We start from the raw sequence: 21,058 nt of genomic DNA, 5'->3' as shown, positions 1-21,058 counted from the left end.
TAAATCCACAGTACTGTTAATAGATTCCCTTTCAACCCCCCCCCCCCCGACCTTCAAAGCTATACCAAGTGAGGAAACCTGCACACCTACGTTATCTATAAATATGTATTTTACTGATTAGATGCCATTTCCGCTCTTGTTTTGGTACCATTGGATCCATCATTCTTACATATTTCCGGTTGACAGGAAGAGAAGTAACTACGTCAGACAAAGTGCTTAATTTATCTCATCTTGCACTCTCATGGAAAAAAGATCTCTATGGTGGGACTTCTCACTTCCCTTTTTCATTTATGTGTTCACTCTCACTCACTGTCTCTTATCTTGGTCTTTATTTATCTTTCCCTCTGCTTTCTCTTTATATCTTGCTAGCTCCTACCCCCCCCCACCCATTCCTGTTGTCATGGGTAACTTAAGGTTATGTAAGCAGCAATTCGTAATGCTTTCCCAAGAGGCCTTTCTGTGCCCAGCTCGAGAGACACATACATGCAAAGGCATAAACTTCATGTATCCTAATTGGTTGACAAAAATATACACATCAATGCAGAGGAACAAAGTGCTGCTATGTGGTGTGACTGAACCGTTTTCACAAAGCTCATTTACCGTCACACTGGGATCACAACTATATAAATGCTGGTAAAGAAGCAACTCAATTCATTTTATTTAGATCAGACTGATAGTCCTCTAAAGAAAAAGACAAAAGGTAAAAGATTAGAAGAAAAAAGATGGTTACACATTCTCAAAATGGACAACTCTCATGCCAGAGTTGCCACAACTCTAATACCTTGTGCAAAGTTCACTTAATAATTCCCTAATGCACTAAAAATGAATTAAATGAATTAGTGAACTTAAAATAGTTCACCAATAATAAAACATGGACTTAGACTTAGTCAAGATTCTTGACACCCTTTTCCTCTACATGATCTGTCTAGCACTGTAAATAGGACAACTTTTCTGTTATTTAGCCTAACCTCTTTGATATGAATGGAGTGGACAAAATAACAGAAACACCTGTCTACATATAGCAATACAATTCAACAGCACCTCAAACTGCAGCCTCCAAAATTACGATAAAGTTGAATCAACACTTCTTTAATACAGTTTCGATACAGACTGAACATTATGACCTCCATGAAGGAGGACATTATTACAGGACTGTTGTAATAGACAGCGTTGGTTTTAACCCGGTGTTCCTTAACTGCCAACTGACTGTTTAGCCTGCAGTTTTTACAACAGATGGAAAGTCTCTCTTTCGCTTCGTTTGTCATGTGATACTCCCAATTAGTTGATGGTAAGGTCACACTCACACGTACTACGGATTGGCTTATTATTACAGGCATGAATCAGATCATCTGTCAAGATCTGGCCACACTACTCTCCTTCCACAGGAAGGAAGGAGAGGAGGTCAGAAGCAAGGAAAAGAGGGAGGGTGGACCTATTAGAGGCAGCATACTAAACTTCTGCCAAGAGAGGTTTGTGGCAGGAGTTGGGTTTTCTGATTGTTAACTTGCAGACTAACAAACATGAACTTGAGCAGTTGCAGCTGAAAATGAGGACAATATTTGTCCAGTGCTAGTTGTGGTCACATGACACTAAGTCATAAGTAGATCATGAGGCTTCGTCTAAACCCACAGTTGCACTGTATACACAGGCACATGTGAGAGCGCGCACACACACACACATACACACAGAGCCCCTTTCATACCACACCCAAACTGCCTGAAAATAACAGTGTGTGTGGAAATACAATTACAGGAAAACCATCATGACTGCATTAACCAGAATCCTCATCATGTGCAGAGGAATTCAGGAATGACTCAAATACAGAAGATGGAGAAAGCAAGAGTCCATGACAGGAAAAACTGTCACTAAAAAAAAAAAAAAGACACTAAGGAAAAAAGCTTCTCAGAGCAGATGTCTTTTTGACAGGCTGAGTACTCCTCATTTACTGCAACAAAAATGATGTCAGCACTCATCATAGGCTCTGGCATGCAGCTCGTTTCCTGAGAGCATCGAAGCCACTTTTATTCCCGTCATGCTTGCGCCACACTTCCTCTCCCACAGTCAGTTTCATTGATTCACTCGTTCAGCTGTCATCTCTCTTCCAAGTCTTGCTCTTCATTGCTTTTCTCCACTCTGTGCAAAACTTCTACCTGTGAGAGACCTGTACAAACAATGATTTTTAAAAAATCTCCTTCAAGGAAAATATCAGGTTTTTAATAGTATAGTAAATACTTATGACCGATGTATGCTATTTTCTTTGATTTATCAATTTTATTTCACCATTTTTCTGAAACACAGACAAGAAAAGCACCCATGTGATATCAAAGCGAATGTATGTGCAAGAGCATCCCCATGTGTCAATAAGGGAAAAGAATGAACAAAACCCTGAACAAACCAGCATTTAGAAATCTAGGGACTTCCCTAAACTCTTCATGAGTTACACTACACGCTGTAAGCTGCTATTCATCTCCATGCTGCTTTTTGTTGCTTCAAACCACAAGCAGAAGGGAACCAAGCACACACAAACCCAGATGTTCATACATTTGCACAGATATAGTGGTTTCAGAAAGTATTTCGACTTTTTACCTTCTGCAGACCTTATTCTCTTGCAGATTTTATTTTAAATGGATAAATTTTGCAGACCATCTTTGAGTGGCCCAGCCAAAGCCCAGACTTTGACCCATAGAGTATCTATGGAGAGACCTGATGTGTGGCAGCTCACAGACACTCCCAGTCTAATGTGACAGACCCTGAGGGGATCTGCCAGGAAGAATGTGATAAACTGCCCAAATCCAGGTGTGCAAAGCTTAACAGAAAAGAGAAGAGGCTGTCAAAGGGGCTTCTACAAAGTAGTCACTGCACATCCACAAACACACAGACACCACATTGTCCTGAAACACTGTGCTTCTACTTTTTCACATTTTATCCATGTGCAAGGGTGAGATTTCAGATAATAGAATGATTACATAATCTAGGGCCACATTCTTCAGGCTTGCCACTGCCAAAGGTCGGCATGAGCCTGCAGGCGTAACGGTGATGGAGGGCTGCTTTTGTGCACATGAAAACACCTTAGTAATAGTTTAGGTTCATTGTGCCGCTACAAAGTGATTGCAACCTAACTTCCACACTGTTGTGAAAAAATAGATTAAAAATTTGTTAGTGTGCAAAGTAAGAAAAATGTCAACGCATTGCAAAACATTAAAAAACCCTTTTTAGGTATAACGTGTTAGTTTCATCCACTGAGCCTCCAGAATTTTCTGGGAACAAACAGAACATGCATTTAGGTATGTAAAAGTAGACATTGTTTTCATGTGACAACTTCATGTAGATATGTATTGAGATAGTCAAAATAGTCAAATAAAGTATTGCTGGTAATTCTAATGTGTAAAAATAAAACTATCCTTTGCAAATGCCAGGTGCTGTGGTGCCAGGCAACAGACATGTTCTGTCTGTCCGACTTGTTCTGTATTTGAGGCCTATGTCTGAATGACCAAAACCACTACTACAACTGAAAAACTGATGCTGGTGATGCTGCAGGCTCCAAGTCAGAAGAGCTCATGAGAATATGCACAATAGATTTAATCGCCTACAAAAAGTCTGATAACATGTACTTCTTTGTATCAGCTCTACTGATTCAATTCTTTTGAAATGCATGATGGGGTGCAAACATGGTGTTGCGGTAATAGCTAACTGGTGGTCACTTCTCAGCAGCATTATACTTAGCCCTACTTTACCTAGTTATTCTTGGGTATGGGCAGAGCAGCTTCCAGTTAAAAAAAGGAAGGAAGCCAGAATATGCTTACGGTTTAACAGCTCTTTGCAGTGTACTGTTTGTCTAACTCAGCCTCCTTACAGAGATTTCCGTCTTCCTTAACCTCTCAGCTTTAAGGCTGTTTTGAACTGCCCTGGTTAATCAATAACACTAATCGATTGATTAACCTCCAGACACAGAGAAAACAGACTACATGTTCTTAGCTGAGAAAATGCAGTGTTGCACTTGTTACCGTGAAGACTGTTGCACTGTTCCCGCTGACGCTTCCAACTACCAAAGATAGAAGACAAGGTGGAGCTGGTAACATACATTTAGAATGGTATTTAGAATAGTGATATAATGTGCCATGATGTGCAGTGTAATCGGAAACTCCACGTAATGGAAGATGTATAGCGGGAGATAAAAAACTTGCCCAACAGCATATCACACATAGACACAGCCCACACCAACACATGCCAGCAGGGACAGCATGGGGTCTAGTTTGAGTTCATTTTTGGTCTTGCACTAGTCACTCTGCCCCTCCATCTGCTCTGCTGTCCAATGTGTGTGTGTGTGTGTGTGTGTGTGTGTGTGTGTGTGTGTGTGTGCGCATATCCCGCCTGTTTCTGTGCATGTGTGACCCTCCCTTGAGTCAGTGTGTCTGCCGAGCTACTACATGGCAGAGAAACACAGGGACCAGACGCTGCGAGGAGAATTACATAAACGACACAGTGGTGCCAGGACCCCTTGTTTTCACTCTGCTGCAAGCAAATACTGGAAAACAGATCTGAGGGCGGGAAAGTGAGAGATGGGAGATGAGAGTGGGAGACAGACATATTGTGTATATGTATGTGTGTGAGCTTGAGGAAGATTCATTCTGCAGCATGACAGTGACCCTCAAACATACAGCTAAAGTCATGGAAAACCACCTTCACCGACCATAAGAACAAGGAGTCCTCCCGCAGATGGTCTAGCCCCCATAGAGCCCTGATCTCAGCATCATGGAGTCAGTCTGGAACAACCCACCTGCCAAGTACCTTGAAAAATTGTGTGCAGGTGTACCTGGGAGAATTAGTGCTTTTTTAAAAGGCAAAGGGTGGTCACGCCAAATATTGATACTGAATAATGAAAAAAAATAGAACATCTTTTTGGCTGAGGTGCTCTCTGGGTGCTATCAGGGTGTCATCTGCTAGAGTAGATGATCATACTATGATCTGCCTCTGTTATGCAACTGTTGCAGCTGCTACATCAAAATACATTGTTTCAAGATTTAAATGGCTATAATCAATATTTTTTTATAATAACTGTATGAAATGACAATGTGAATAAGGTCGCTTGTACTGATGAACCTGCAGCCTACAGACAATTATCATCATCAGCTTTACAGAGAGCATTTTAGATCATTGTGTAGCCAATCGGACCCACAACTGTTTTGGTTCACTCTCACCACTTCGGCCACTGCACACTATCTGCAAAGCACCACACAGCAGACAGACACCATTAGCACCTAGCTGGTGAACATAGTGGAGCATTTATAAGCTAGACAGGTGAATATATTTTCCCTGGGAGTTGGTAGAGAGCAAAAATGGAGCTAAAAGTAGAATGAATATTGGATTTACAGTCACCAGGTGGTGAGAAGCACAACTCTAAACGACTGGTAATGTTACTTGGTAACTGTTTGGATGTGTAATTAGGCAACTGCTTACAAGTTTGCCTTATCATCTCGAAAGATGATACATCACTGTTGTTTTCACAAATTGTTTCCACTGCAGGTTACAAAAGTATGCGCCCATCAGAGCTTCATTCACTTTTTATTTCCTTGTAGAGGCATTCCCAGTTCTGTGGGGATGAGTAAAGCTGAGGGTGAAAAACATAATTACTCATAGAGGGTCATTGCTTTCAGGTTTTGTTTTGCATGATCTGCAGCCGCTGAAGTAATCGAAATCTCCAGCATTCAAACTTCACAGAGCAGACAGAGACAGGTGCATGCAGGAACACTGGTGAGGAACAACAAGGCTCTACGTCTTGGAGCTCGTCTAGTCTGTTGGATGGTTTTCCAGTGGCTCTTGGCTGCTGTGATAAGTGTGCCTGCCGGTGGTGGTGAACCCCCGCCGTCACCCCCACCCACCCTCTTTCTCTCCTGCCTTCTCTCTCTTTCCCACTGCTGCTCCACATGCCTATTTGATTGCATTTTTTTTTTATAGTGGAGTTTTTATAGTGGAGAGTTTGGAGTAGGACAGAAACTGCAGGTTACATTGCCCTTTAACTCTGAGCAGCTCCTGCCAAATGCAACTACACTGCAGGTCATTAAATCAACTCAGGATTCATTTCAGTCTCTTCTTGTGTCCTCTCTGTTTCATCTCTCTCCACAGTTTTTTATTCTCTCTGTTACCTAAGACTTAATTTGCTAACCCAGCCCTGTCTCATCCTTTCACAAGCTAAGATTTCAAAAATAAATAGTGCTTATTACTACATGAATTTACACAATATGTGCAGTCGTGGTGAAACCAGTTAACTCCCTTGAACTAATACTATGTAACAACTACTGCACAATAAGTCCTGTCCCAGTCAACGGGCGTCCACTAAGTGACAGTTGGTTGCTGGCCTGGTGAGTAGTGATTCATTTCTGCAGTGCCCTCTACGCTCCCTTCTGCCAGCCCATTTCCGCCTGCTTTTAAATTTGGCGGCTGTCCAGAGCATTCTTGTGTCATTGGAGTGAACCTGGTGTACAGAGGAAATGCATAGACAGGTACGGACACGCACACAAACACACAAGTTCCTCAGAACACCCGCCACACACAGTCACATATATCATACCGCCTCTGCCTATTTTCTCCTGCTTGCTCTATTTTCCTATCCCCGCCCCCAGCAGAAAGATGAGGTCTCCTCACAGCTGGAGGTTACTCCTGTTGACTGAACAAATGGGCTAGTATAGCACACCGCCACCGCAGCTACATACAGATGAGCAGGATGCAGAAAAACCACACATATGGAGAAGAGTCTGAGAATTTATCAGCTCTATCTATCCATCATCAGCTGACAGTTCATCACCTGCCTTACAAGTCCTCATGGGTCAGTTAAGGTGTAACGAGTTAATGAAGTTCTAAAGCTTCAAAAGTAGGAGGGTGCCCAATATTTTGCAAATGCCATTTTTCATTTCTGTTGGCTGCAGGCGAAGTACCATAAAACTAAATTAATAGCCCAGATGTGCTTCAGACACTGAATTCAGCCAGCCTATATTTGTGACAGGCGTCTACATGGGACAGGCCTTTAATTCCTTTCACAGAAAACTTGTGCAGCATAGATAGGAAATACTATGAAATTGATTAATTAAACCAGTATGAATATCAATCTTGTAAATATTACCAGGCTATCAAATAACATATTACGAATCATTCATTTGATCTAGCTCTGAAGGCCAGCACAGAGAGACACACACACAGAGACAGAGACAGAGACAGAGAGAGAGAGAGAGAGAGAGAGAGAGAGACTATAGACTATAGACTATATCACAGGTAGCCTACCTTAGAAAGAATGAAAGCCGAAGGTTACCATAGTTATTTAAACCTTAATTTGCATGAGCAAATTTGATTACTGACAGTTTATATTTCATGTCACACCTTTTTCCTTTTGTCCCCATGGTTTTTGAACATAAGGATTGTTCACTCTCGCGACTATACCATAGACTGTGTGTAAAAATACATACATATACAAAATAATACTTCCAAAGAATTGGGCGTCTAATTGAGACCCGTGTTTATTTGACAAAATGTGCAGCCACACCAGGCCAGTAAAAGGGAATGGTGTTTAATTGGGACTCGGCTTCTAATTGAAGTTTTATGGTATCTACTTTTTTCACTTCAAAAATCAACAAAATATGTAATTTGTACAGGGGCTGTTGTACTTAAATCCTTCTTCTCTATTACACTAAGTACATCAATTGGCTCATCACTAGATCAACAATCGCAAGATAAGGACTAAGTAAATTGTGCAGTGTAAATGGTATAAGCTAAATAGTATAAGCTATGCATCCCAGCACTGTGTTGTATTATACTGAATGTATTAAATACTTATGTGTGTAGTCGCTGAAAAAGAAATATTAACAAATTGTGAAAGCTTGGTAGCTGCAGTTGGTGCATAACTCATAGTGGCAGTAAACTGATTAAGGAAGTTCAAAGTTAAGGTACAAATCAATTCATTTCTGCCCACGTGAATCCAGGTTATGACACTGATTCTATTGAAAAAAAAAACAGGAAATGCTAGTCTCTCTTAAAGTGACATTCAAAGTCAAAGAGTCAAAAGCCGAAGAGGGTATTTCAGACTCAGAAAATGATACAGGAAAAATAAACACTTAATCTAGCCTGTTGGAAGCCTTTAGAAATGAATTGAGGTTTCTCAACATCTAATCGCCATTTAAGAACTATTAAAATTATTTTGTGCAGCTCGAGCTGTTTGAGCTAACTCTAACTGAAGATCTAATGAATAGTTTCTCATCTTGTCACTTCAGCTTGTAGCTTCTACTCTTAGTGGCCACAGCCAAGTATAATATAAAAGCAACTGGTAATTAGCACTCATTCAATTTGTGCTATCATTATACAGTGGCTGTAAATCAGCTCCAGCCACGGCTGTGCTTTGTTAATCAACTAAGCTGCCCTCCTGAGGTTCCATTAGAGGAGCCTTCTATCAAAGCTCCAGCATAGGTTCTCTGCTAATTGTTTGCATTTGCTGCTATGGCCACCTTAAAGTGTTACTCTGGATACCTGAGAATAAGGCATGTGTGTGGTAGAGGGCAACATCATGACATTCACAGCATCAGTTAGGTGGTGCTTCAAATATATGTAGTAATTTTAAAAGGGACAACAGCAGTAACAACAGCACAAAAAGGGCATGCAGTGTCATCCAGCAGAAGGCTACAGAGCCCAGTTGAATAGGCGTAAGCTCCCAATGCAGGTAGAGGACATTGTAGCATGTACTACCATTGCACTGTCTGCATGCCTTATACAGAAGCTGCTGTGATAACTTAACTAAAGAGTAGAATCTGCTGTGCAGTGTCTTGGCATCTGGTAAAACTTCAGTCTGGATTGAGTGGTTAGTAGGCTATTGCACACTGTAGTCACACCAACACAACCACACCAGCATAGCCCCTACGTTTATACAGTGCTATTTTTGGTCATAGCCTTGTTCTTGTGTATTTATTTGGTTTAAAAATACATAAATACATAAAAACAGTTAAGAAATATGACAAAGAGATCATATTCCATGTCTGAAAGATCGTGGATATTTGTCACATGGTTTCAAATTATGATTACATTACAATTAGATTCCTGGGGAATTTTTCTGCAACCAACATTTAGCTAACTGTTCCTGGATTTCCAGAAATGGATTTTCTTTCACTTTGCTGGCAAACACTTGACTGTTCAGACATCCAGAAAGGTTGTAGCAAGGCAATAGGTATAATATTTCAGATATTCAATGACCATCAGCTTCTGTGTAATGCAATTTCTTTAATTATGCTGTGTGTACATCAGGGCTGAAACTATTTAAAGATTCCTAGTTGTATTTTATTGCACTACTCAGAAGTAGAAATTTAAATTGCATTGCACTATTGTGCATTCTATTCAATTCTATTCTCCCACTGTCCGACAGTGTAGTACCTATCCAACAGGTATTTGAGTCTCATGCCATTGAGTGTGAATAAATAGTTTAACGCTGAAGGAAAACAATAATAACATCCTCATATTTAAAGCGTCATCGGTCACTGTAACCATTCCTATTTTCCATACTGACCCTGAAGAGAGCCCTTTTGAATGTGATTCCAATCTAAGACATGGCGGACAAAACCCACAGTCTTTGTTTTATGGCACCTATAGAAGTAAATACAAAGCTTCAGAAGACTGGTATAGCCAAATCAAGAAGATTTTACAAAGTACTAGTCTTTTGAGAAGGAAATTCCTTTTGCGTTACACTCCCTCCTCTGTGGCTACAACAGGAAACTCTGTCGACAACAAGGGAATTACATACTACAAGAGAAACTAACCCAAAAGATCTAATTTTGATTTGGAGTTTTTGAAGTTTCAAAAGTATTTTTCCAAGGAACAAGAACATTAAAATCTGGAAGGGATACCTGCATGGCCAGTATGGACAGCAGGTGGAATTAGAGCAATCAAGTATGATTGAGTGAAGATTGATGAAGGGAAAATTTAAGCCTAAATATTTTCTGAATGTACTCAGCACTCATTGAATTAATTGTAGATATGCAAAAATATGAGATCTCTATGGAAAACAACAGGCTATAAACACCTGGCCAGAGGTAAAGTTTAGACAGTCTACACTTGCTTTCATTAAGCATTTATTGCGGGCAAACCTTAAAACAGGAGCAGTCCTGATCCCTATAAGCATCACTCCACCCATCATCTACATTGTTACCAACGTTGCCTTTTGGATTAAGCCTCTCTGGCAACATCACTGCTGTGCAGCAGCTCGTCACAAGTTATAGTTTGACTGCCCTCAAACACATGACCAAAGTAACCATGGTAACAGTGTCAATAACAAAGGGAGGCCCAGACCAGGTCAACAAAGACTGGGATTCTCCTGATGGATGATTAGGTTACATAAATGATTAGTGCCTCAACACAAGACCTTCAGTCTGCCTCTGAAATGACTCACAACTCTCCATCTTAACGCTAATACACTGCCACTCCTCACCTCTACTGCTCTCAGCTCCGCCATCTGTCTGCGGTCAAATATCCAGACTATAGGGGCTGGACATGGGTCATTTTACAGACAACAGTATAAGACATAAGAGTAGCGTTGCTATGTGCATAGGGATCACTTCTCGATCCCCTATGGTTGCCATGTCTTTCTACTGGTAGGCCAAACACACTTCAATCCCAGTTACAGTAGGAACAGAAACTTAGATAGCAGGAAGCTGGGGTTATATACAGTTTAAAAATTGAAGAAGCTAATTCAATCTGTGGGAAACTCTTGCTACATAGGGTCTGAGGACTTTTTAGCGTGAACATCTGTACAATCAATACCCTAATGAGCTAGTAAACACACAACTATCAGAAGTAAAATAAATGAAGTAATGATGCAATTCTCAACTTGGAGGTTGAGAATCAAACAGGAATCACAAAAAGATGGTTGAAAAAACATACTTCTGCTATAAAAATTTATGACTACTTTTCACTCATGTGCTATAAGAATTTATTAAACTGAGAAGGGAAGTGGTTCAACACTTTGCCTGTCCATGCCACAGAATTATCACATTAGCTGGTAAAAAGCCAAAAGGATAGAGAACTCATGGAGTAATGTGCCTGCATTGTACCTTTTTTTGTTAATTAACAGGCTGTAAGAGGATTGATGTGGTTGACTATTCAAACAACAATATTAGAAATACCTTCAATAAACACAGCAACATTAACAGCTGAAATATCTGGAAGCACTTTGATCACTGTGTACACAGTGTCTAGAATTTTCCATAAAGGAGAGCCTATTTCATCGATGAGGCAGGCCAAATCAATGAATTAATCATATTTCAGTGTGTACCGGGAAAAACAAAGCTGGCTGTTACTCATAAATTGGACGCTGCTTCTTCAGTAAAATGAGACAAACCCACTAGGGCTGGGTGATTGGATAAATATATCAGCTATGAGAAAGCCTGTCTTTACAGTTTACTGGTTATCAAAAGGTCTCAAGGTGTTTTTTATTAGGTTTAATTGAAGAATAGTAACCGATAACATGTAATGTTTCAGTAAAATTAGATTTTCACAGATGACAGATGGATGACAGAGGATAACGTCAAGGCAAATTTATTCAAACAGACTATACACACCTGTGTGAATATATCACTGGTTGTTGGACTGACAGTGGCTGGTTGGAACATTTTCACATATGGCCCAACCCTAATACCCAGACAAATGTTCATAAGGTTTGTCTTTAAGTTTAAAGTACTATACTGTGAAGTACAGCAGTGATGCAGAAACATCCACTATAAACAAGAGACTCACATAAAGTTTATAACAAAGTAACCAAGTAAATATTATAATGCATCTGCACTAACTGGTCAAAAGCATTGGTTCAAAGCTGATCCTCAGTGGATCTGTACATATCACATTTGAGATCAGACTAATCTCTTCTTTCCTGCCATTGGCTAAGGCATTTACAAAGATCCACAAATACACACTGAATTGTCTTGAAAACATTGGCTAAATCCAGGTGTACAGACAAAATCAAGAATTTAGTGTCTCTTTTATGCTGCAGTAACAGAGGACAGGATGTTTTAGATTGTACAGTGTCACAATCAAAACAGTTACATAATCCATGTGCCTTTTTTTAGGGAGGCCCTCAGCGCTCCTGCATATTCTAGTAAACCATATTTGGAGTGTACAGTAGGTGTGTGTGTGTTTATGATAGGGGATAGCAGGTAGGGCACCATGCGGTCAATGAAAGGTTTTAAGCTTGTGACTCTGACTCACAGGGTGCAATGAACTCCCACTCTATTGATGTTTAACTAAATTCCTTTGTTAATAGAGTATTTAGAGACACATGTCCTTAGACTGTGCACTCACATTTACAATACAGCGTCATAACAGACTGCTTCAGCAGGCAGATTTACGCAAGTGTAAAAGGTCTAGGCGGAAGCAGAAATAACAATTTTGACGTGTTTATTTAAATAACGTGGCAAGTGTTGTTCTGACCTGTCAGCGGTAAAGAGCAAGAAAAATCTGGCATTCTTTGAAGTTATTTATACTACTTGTAATGACCTGTTTACAGCGTACAGATTTTCTAGACAAAGACACAGTCCATGGCTCTGTCTCAAGACAACTGTAATGACTGTGTCCCTTGGGATTTGTTGTCACACAGATCATCATGGGAACAAGGATGGCATGTTACTGTGGTTGCCTTGACAATAAAAAGGAGTCAGTCCTGGATGGGAACAAGCCCTTAGGGAACCATAGCAACTGCAGTGAAAATGTCAAAAGCCAGATCTCAAGTGCTCCAGCCAGAGGAATTTCAGCGATTGAACTGCTGGGCATCCAGCTTTCTATTTTTCCTTTAATTCTTATTTTACTAAATCAAGATGTTCCGTTTTCTCTTTGGCTGAAGAATTCTACAGAAGTTAAAAAAGGGAGGCTGTATAATTTGTAGCATGCTTGTTTATTCACAATGGAATCTATCTGAGGCAGCTTGGCACCAAGTTAATATTTCACTCTGGCTATCCAGATAGCCTCTGGAAATTAGCCTTGGGAGGCTGGCTGAACTGAACTAAATGGATGGATCAATTAAGCAGCAGAAGGGGGGGGGGGCACTACAGTGGGCCTTGAGGACCAGAAATGGATGGCTGAAGCAGCAGACCCACCAAGCACACATGGGCACAAGTACTTCCTTTGACACCAACCTGTACTTTCTGTGGACACTTCTACACTCATACGTGCATAAATACAAACATACTCATTCACCACTGCAGTGCACAAACACAAGCACCGCTATTACTACAGTAAGTGGATTTGTGCTGGTACTCTGGCCAATGCTGAGCACTATGGTCACCACTAACAATGCCATAATTTTTCCTGCGTATAAACTTAAACAGCAACTTTACAAGACTTAAACAAATTACAGACAGTAAAAAGTAGAGAGCAAATGTTGTTTATTTATCTGACAGTGCAGATTTAACTGAACCTTCTGGCATCATAAACAAAAGTTCAATGTGCAGTAAGTTAAACACTATGTCTTCCTCCTCAACAAAGCTAATGATTTACTCCCATTAAGCCTGCCAGTGTTGCCGCAAACACGTGATGATGTTGGCCAGTGGTTCTCAACTTCTTCTGCCCCCCCCCCCCCCCCCCCCTCCGGGATCATTCACAATGACAGGGGAACATTAAAATTGATAGGGGAAGCAACTGATAAAAATGGATCCATGTTGAATTTTAGTAAAATAAAGGTCAGCACAATAGTATCACCAAACTCCTGTTTGTTTATTTTCCCTACATAAATCATATTCATTCAACTGAGTTTCACCTGGTCACCACACCCCCCTCCCCTAACCCCACAGCCCTTCAGCAGCTCTAGGCCAAGGCTGGCTACATGACGACTTTTTCATTTTCCTCTAATGCAAAGCACAAAACTGCATAGCACCAAACATAATCTGTCTGATCTTGACAAGAACATTCCCACTTTAATGCCTCTCTCCCTCAAGTGCCAGTTTTTACTCAAATTAGGATTCAAATGTTCCTGGGGTAAGGAGGCCACTATTGTTACACTGCAAATTCTGCTTGGCAGGAAGTGGCTGCACAAACAAAAAGACACAGGGGTGGAGGGACAATCTTATATGTTCACACTCGTACACAGCTGGGTGGGTGTGCCCAAAAGGAAATGTAAAAACTGCTCTGAGAAAACAGCTTTGTCTGAAACACAGTTGATGGAAAGCGGCCTGCCCAGTCGTGGTGAGGTAAATGCACAGTGCCATTAGGACTGAGAGTGATAGCACAGAAGAGGCCTGTGATATCTTTGCCATGAAGGTGATGACAAGGTATGGTAGAGGCAGGGTAGGCAAGCACAAATCAAAAACATGGTCCATCTCCCAAAATAAATCCCTTGAGGCAGGGTAGGAAGACTGAGACATCATATAACATTAAAATCTCAAACTAAATACATTTTAACAGAAAACCTTTACAGTGGGACCAGGCATCACAGAATAACTCATGCCATGACAGCATCTTGATATTGTTTCACATCACAGATTTGTAATATACTGCAAGAAAGTCAAATGTGATGCATTGCAACATCTATGTGACTGAACAATAACCCTAAAATACTAAAAATATTTTTTTTTCAACCATCATCAGTTATACATATATGTACTATGAGGTACCTTTACGTGGCATAAACTGCAAAAGGCTGAAATACCAGAAGGCAGCACAGGTTCCAAGCTAAAATGCATTTAGCAAAAGGAAAGATGCACCCCTGGCTCATTATTCAATTGCTGTACTAACCCTAGTGACCCACCCCTAATTTATAAAACTGTTTCTTTTTCTTTAAGTTTTCAATAAGTATCTTTCACTGTTTTAGTCAAAAGGCATATACTACAGATAGAGTTGAAAATATTGCATAGCAAGCTGTAAAAGCAGAGCAGGAACATAATGGGATGCTTTAGCAGTCAAAGACTGAGCTTCACAGGTTGCTTATACATTACTTAGGAAGAGCCATTCTAAATATCTGTGGAAATCAATACTAATTTTGTCAGCTAAAATATATTTTGAAATTTTTGTTATGTGATAACATGTTTTACACACCTTTCATGTCTTCACACTGAATTTATCATTCTACTAGAGGGGTATATTCCCAAAAGTCTGAAAATAAGGGTCAGGCAAAATTGCACTGGGTAGCAGATAATATGTTTATCATTAGTTATTCTCACCATGATGAGAGCAGACCTGTTCATAAAGCAGACCTGCCTGAAGACATGACCCTTGCAATCTACAATTATTTTCTAGCTGTAAGACAAGGGGATGGGCTTACATCCAAGGACACTGACTATCATTTTCTTTTGAGACATGCACTTACTGGCAGTCTCCGCCCTCATCATAGTTCTGTGGATAGGATGACATGGAGATGAGGCAATGTGTGGGTGTCAACAAACTGATAATGAGCTTACGGTACCATAAGGTTGCTTCAAAGCCAAAAATGTCTAATTACTATGTATATAAAAGCTAATATTACTGTGAGCAAGTGACTTGCTGTTACTTGTTGAGCAAAGGTGAAAACTCATTCCTCACCTTTGTATTGTTTGACAAACCATGTACAATGCTTCAAAGCTACTTGAAAACATGAGCAGATCTCTACATTCCTTAAAGGTTATGTGTCTGGATTGTTTCACGTTGTGATGCAACTTGGAAAAAACGCCATCAAGACTCTGCACTGGCTGTCAGCATGCCACACCTAGAAATATATCAGGCACACACCAAGATATATTACAGACAAATATGCACAAGCCTAACACCCATCCACCTACACACCATTCAGATGATAGCATGAGCCTGGTCTCTGGAGAGAAAGGGAAGCACCTGGCTTCTTGTCTTCCTTGCTCTCCCCGGATGTGGAGGTGTGTGTGTGTGTGTGTGTTTGCATCTGTGTTCAAACCTATAAATAGAGCCTGTGTCTTCCCTAGCTCTCGCTCCAGTGGGATCCTCTCATGTTTTAATTAAATAAACTGCTGCAATCAGGCCCAGCTGTGCCCTGCATCCCCAGCCTGCATCAGTCAGCATCCATGCTCAGGGGCAACATAGAGGCTGGGGTGTTGTTGCCTATGAGTACATGGAGTCAGAGAAAGTGAGCGAGGGAGATAGGGGCAGTCAGTGAGGGAGAGAGAGAGAGAGAGAGGAAAATGGACTAAGCTGTGAAATTGGGGCATTCTACACTGAAGCCACCTGGGTATCATAGGAAGCCCTACTCAGGTGTTCAGGATGGGTTCCCCGATGTGCAAACCAGCAGAAGGAAAGGAGCTCGGCTTATCTCTTTCATCCTTCGTTCTCCATTTCCCATTCCTCCTCCCCTTGCCCCTCTCTTTTTTTTTTATTTCCTCTTTTTACTGAATTATTCTGCTAATTCTTTGCAGTGCCCCCTCCTATATGACCCCTTTCAGCAAAACTGCTCACATTCAAAGTGTGGCTGCTGTAAGACAGCTGTGACCCACACTCCCATTTGAATTTGATGAGATGTACAGTATAGTCTATTGCTATAGGAAGATGGCAACTCATGTTTTATGCTGGGTGAAAATAATGGGAATGGGGAATGCTAGAGTTTTGTTTTTTAATACACTCTACATGGGCTAATTTATGGAGAATGTAGCTACAGTGTGGTTAAAATGAAGGATCCACTAGCATCTTTGAACTGCACTCTGACAACTATCTCTGTCTTCATCTGCACTTAAAGAGGCAGATTTACTTATTGAGGGTAGTACTGATGTACAGGCATTAGCTCAAGCTAACAGTAGTACTCAGTAGTACTGTGGACACTTAGTGGTACTCAATACTTTTAAACACCCACTACAGGATGCAGAATCATGTATGTCTGATTGTGTGTCTGTTTCATTTGTCGAATATGTCCACATTAGCGAGAAATCTGAGAGGAGATTCAAGCAGAGACACTATGGAGATGATGTATTCTGATTGGGGATAGTTAAATTGAGTGCTAATGCTGCATTGTGGTTTAAAATGATTTTTTAACTTGATCCATTTACGACTGTTTGTCTATCTGACAAGCTGCGGGCTCACTGGTGCTACTCTGACCACAGGAGCTGAAACCTCAGCTAATGTCCATGCATCAATATGACTACCAGAGAGTAAATCATACCACCTAATGTCAAAAAATACAAACTATTACTTTTAAGCACCATCTCCCAACCCCCACCTGATTTCCCTGTGTAAACCTGCTGCTAGAACTCACCCAGGCACCCCAAGTGTAAAAGACTAAACTGTAGCTTTTAGTAACAGCAGCAGAAGCCGCCTTGCTCCTGGTTACCATTTATAATTAATGGACTGGTGCTGCTTCGTTGTTCTGTTTCTGAACTAACCACCAGTAAGCCACATGGCCATTACAGCCCTACAACGGTCAACACCCAGAAGGATGTATAGCACAGCTCTCAGTCAGTTACCAGACACCATCAATAGCTGAGCTGGAAAAATAGTGAACAAGTGAATAAAGGATTATTTTTACCCGAGTTACTCAACAATTTATTGTTTCACATTTAGAGGAATCATTGCTCTCCATTATTGGGACTTACACTGGCTATTCCTGTCAGTAATGTGTTCTCCATATGAGAATTGATTCAATTATTGATTAAGTTGTCCACAGCAGGTAAAAAGCGTGAATGGATCAATACCCATTTTGATGAGTAAGAAGGACCAGCTTTCTCTTTGATGTTTTAGCTACACTTGTATGACATAAACACTATTTCACTCATACAGCCTTCCATCTTCCAACAATGACAGGCTCTCATTTTAGGCAGTGAAAAGCTGCTACCTATTGATTGTAAATGTGTTGGAAATTGAGGTGTTTTTAACTTATTTCTGACAACCTGACACTAGTCTCCTCTCAGAGTGTATTGTTTTTAGAGGAGCATTTACGTTATAACAATGTTTCAAGGAAGCCCAACCTCAACTAGCAAGCACAACAGGATATCCAAGCAATGCTGGCTTAAGCAGTAAATAGGAAAAAGGTAAAAGTAGCCAAATTAAACTACACCCTGCGTTTCATCGAACATTTCCTCTTGAGCTTTCCTCTTCTGCTGCCAAAATATAAATATATAGGCAACCATGTTATTGTTGCTCATTTGCACATTCATCAATGTTCTGAAATAGGGCCAATGGAAAGTTATTACAGATCTGGTGGGCACAGAGTCAAGGACAGAGGCAGGTTAAAGTCCCAGTTTTACAATAACTGCTATTCATCCAGATAAGCTCTGCCCATTTTCCTACAATAAAGTAATTGATATATGGCCATCACATAGGTGATACTAACCAAAACAGCAAGCATTATTAGCCTTACATATCTAAGCTGATAGGGTGAGCGTACCATGGCCTGGGATAGAAGGCCTCAAAGAGAGGATGAGTGAGGTATTAAGACTGAGGTGTCCACACACACATTCAATTAGAGACTAAGAGTAACACAAAAAAAAGAGAAAAAAAGAGGATGATAGGACACATTAATGAATTAATGATAGGAGGGATTCGGGACATGTGATATTACACAACTGCATGTGACTTACAGGCAGCAAACAGTGTGGGAAGTGATCTCTATGCTCAGGTTGACACCAAAAATGTAATACAGGCCTGTGAATCTCTGCCTCATGCCGTGACCTCTGACAGGGTTTTTGGCCTGTCAGATAGGGTGAGGTTTGTGACATAGATATGGGTCAACTTTGACCAGTCTATGGATTTCAACGATGAACCCGAAAATGAAAGCTAAAACGTATCTATATTTTGCTTGTGGCCCCATTCGTTACTATAAGTATTATAATCATAGCTGTTAGGCCTACTAACACCAGCATGATTATAGTCGCTATGACGCTCATTAGTGGCACTATTATTACCATGTTAAGGTGCATGGATATTATAGGATTGAGCTTCGGCATGCAGCTTAGTCTCATCATCGACTGGGAGAGATCTAGGCTCAGCAGAGGCGCATGGCCCCATCGCTTGTCTACACTCCCCATGGCAAGCCGAGCTGTCACACACAACGTAGCAGCCCATACAAACAGCCTCACCTCATCCTAACGTCTGACCATTTCAAATAATTCCGTCGATTTGAGGTGACTTACCAATTCCGGGGGCGGAGTAGATGAAGTACAATGCGGAGGTGGACAGTGAAAAAAGGAATAAAAGCCCAAGGAATGACCTTCTCCGGAACCGCAAATGTGTCGGCATTATACAGGCAGCGAAAAACACACACACACACACACAGGCACGTTTGCGTGTCGACAACGACGATGAGCCAGTTCCGATGAGTCCAGATGCCTGTAGTCCGCGGACGCTCTGGGTTTAATGAGACGAGTAGTGTGGTCTTTCTGCGGCAGCGTTGAGGAGACTAGGAAGTCAGTCTATTTCCGCGGCAGGTCGAGCTGAGGAGGGGACCTCCAATATTCAGTCAAGACATTCAAAATCCATTCCTGAGAAGGACGGTTTCTGGTGTAGCTCAGCGTTTGGCCGATGACGAAACGGCTGACAATTACAGCGCGGTTTAACCTGGCCTGGTGTTTTCAGTGAGAAACCATCCTCTGGCTCACACACTACGTCGTGTTTGGCCGCCCCAGCGGTTTGCTTGCCTGCCTACCAGCTCTATGAATGGATCTGCCCCTCCGCAAAAAAAAAGAAAAAAGAAAAAGAGCAACACCTAAAGTGGGCGTAACGTTGGTACGTTCACACCACGATAACCGGCGTAACCTGGCGACCAAAGATTCGGAGCATAGCAACGTAGTCTGGCAACCTTCGCGACGTCGTCGTAATGTTACCGCATATAGCATGATATAAAAAATAATTAAAATGAATGGAAATTATAAACTAGCTATTTAGCTTAACAACCAGACAAAGCTAAAATACTGTAACCACATATTTAGTCAAAACTGAGCTGAAACTAGAATCTGAACGATAGAATGGACAGAATCTTTTTTTTTTTTTTTTTTTTTTTTTTTTTTTTTTACATCTGTTTTACCATATAACTATAATGCCACAGAAATGTGTAAACTTGTGCATGCATTCTGGGTTAAGTGCAGTCTCAGTTACCGATAGCTAATTAACCAAGGATGATGCTAAGTAGCCTGATCTGTTTCCTATAATTAGCCTACAACCAGTTTTTATGCTCTGATATTTTATAAGATAACTAGAAGTATTAAGGTTTTACAACTTATATGTCTGGGTCCTATATCTGTTTGGCTGAGAAGCCACAATTTCTTTCTCAACTTCAAAGTTTCTGTTGTTCCTCCTGTCTCACTGGGTCCAATTTATGATTAATCAAAGCAATAATTCAATTGCCAGCTCATTTATCTTCAATTTTACAATGAAACTCAATTTAGGTTTAGGCCTACATACCATGAGGTAATAATGGTAATAATGTGGGGGTTTTTTTGTGGCCCTGGTAAACTATTGCATTATAGATGCTTCTACTATTTTGCCCACAAAAGCAGAATACTAGAAACCTACAAAATGGCCGTTAAATTGATTAACAACTGTAAAACAGTTCCAATAAAAACTGAATACTTACTCGATTATTGTATGTCTTATTGCAGGGCTGTTGTCTTAGTTTTACCAAAGTGTACCTAATATTTTGGGTGAAATCTTGCAGTAGCGCACTCATGAATGTACGTCTTCATAACAATGGAGATGTAGGATATACACATTTTTACATCTTCCCATAAATATTTATATTTATTAATTTTCATACATTTTAATTATAAATAATCATAATATTTTCCTATTGGTGTCCAACAAATATGACTCATTGCAAGGTAGCAGGTGTCGATTGAGTTTCGTATATCGCAATTGGTGCAGGCTAAAATAAAACTACAATATCCATGAAACAGCAGACTACAGTGCAATGACTCATGGGAAAACGAGTATAACAATTACTGTGAGCATCGACATTTGATTTAAACCATCGAAAGTGAAATGTTATCCACTGTGACAAAAACAACACACGTTTTTTTTTTTTAAACAACAGTTGCATCGCATTGCATGTGGTTGTTTCGTTGCCCTTCTTCAATGCTGTCCTTGCAACGTAAAGACTACAACTCCCTGCTAAAGGCTCACCAGG

The 21,058-nt window shown here is 40.6% G+C and overlaps 1 protein-coding gene across 1 annotated transcript in view; it reads right to left on the bottom strand.

Moving 5' to 3' along the window:
* b4galt5 (UDP-Gal:betaGlcNAc beta 1,4- galactosyltransferase, polypeptide 5) overlaps positions 1-19,591 on the bottom strand; it is a 30,563-nt gene extending 10,972 nt beyond the window's left edge. The window contains exon 1 of the mRNA XM_071476459.1: positions 19,071-19,591. Within this exon, the coding sequence (XP_071332560.1) occupies positions 19,071-19,176 (106 nt within the window). The 5' untranslated portion in view covers positions 19,177-19,591. The remainder of the gene's footprint in view (positions 1-19,070) is intronic.
* Between the last annotated feature and the right edge of the window lie 1,467 nt (positions 19,592-21,058).

Source organism: Trachinotus anak, unplaced genomic scaffold (assembly GCF_046630095.1).
Source record: "Trachinotus anak isolate AG129_WGS33_773 ecotype Australia unplaced genomic scaffold, CSIRO_AGI_Tana_v1 ptg000004l, whole genome shotgun sequence".
NCBI lineage: Eukaryota > Metazoa > Chordata > Actinopteri > Carangiformes > Carangidae > Trachinotus > Trachinotus anak.
Note: the sequence above shows the minus strand (reverse complement) of the source record. Positions and strands in the feature narration are given on the sequence as shown.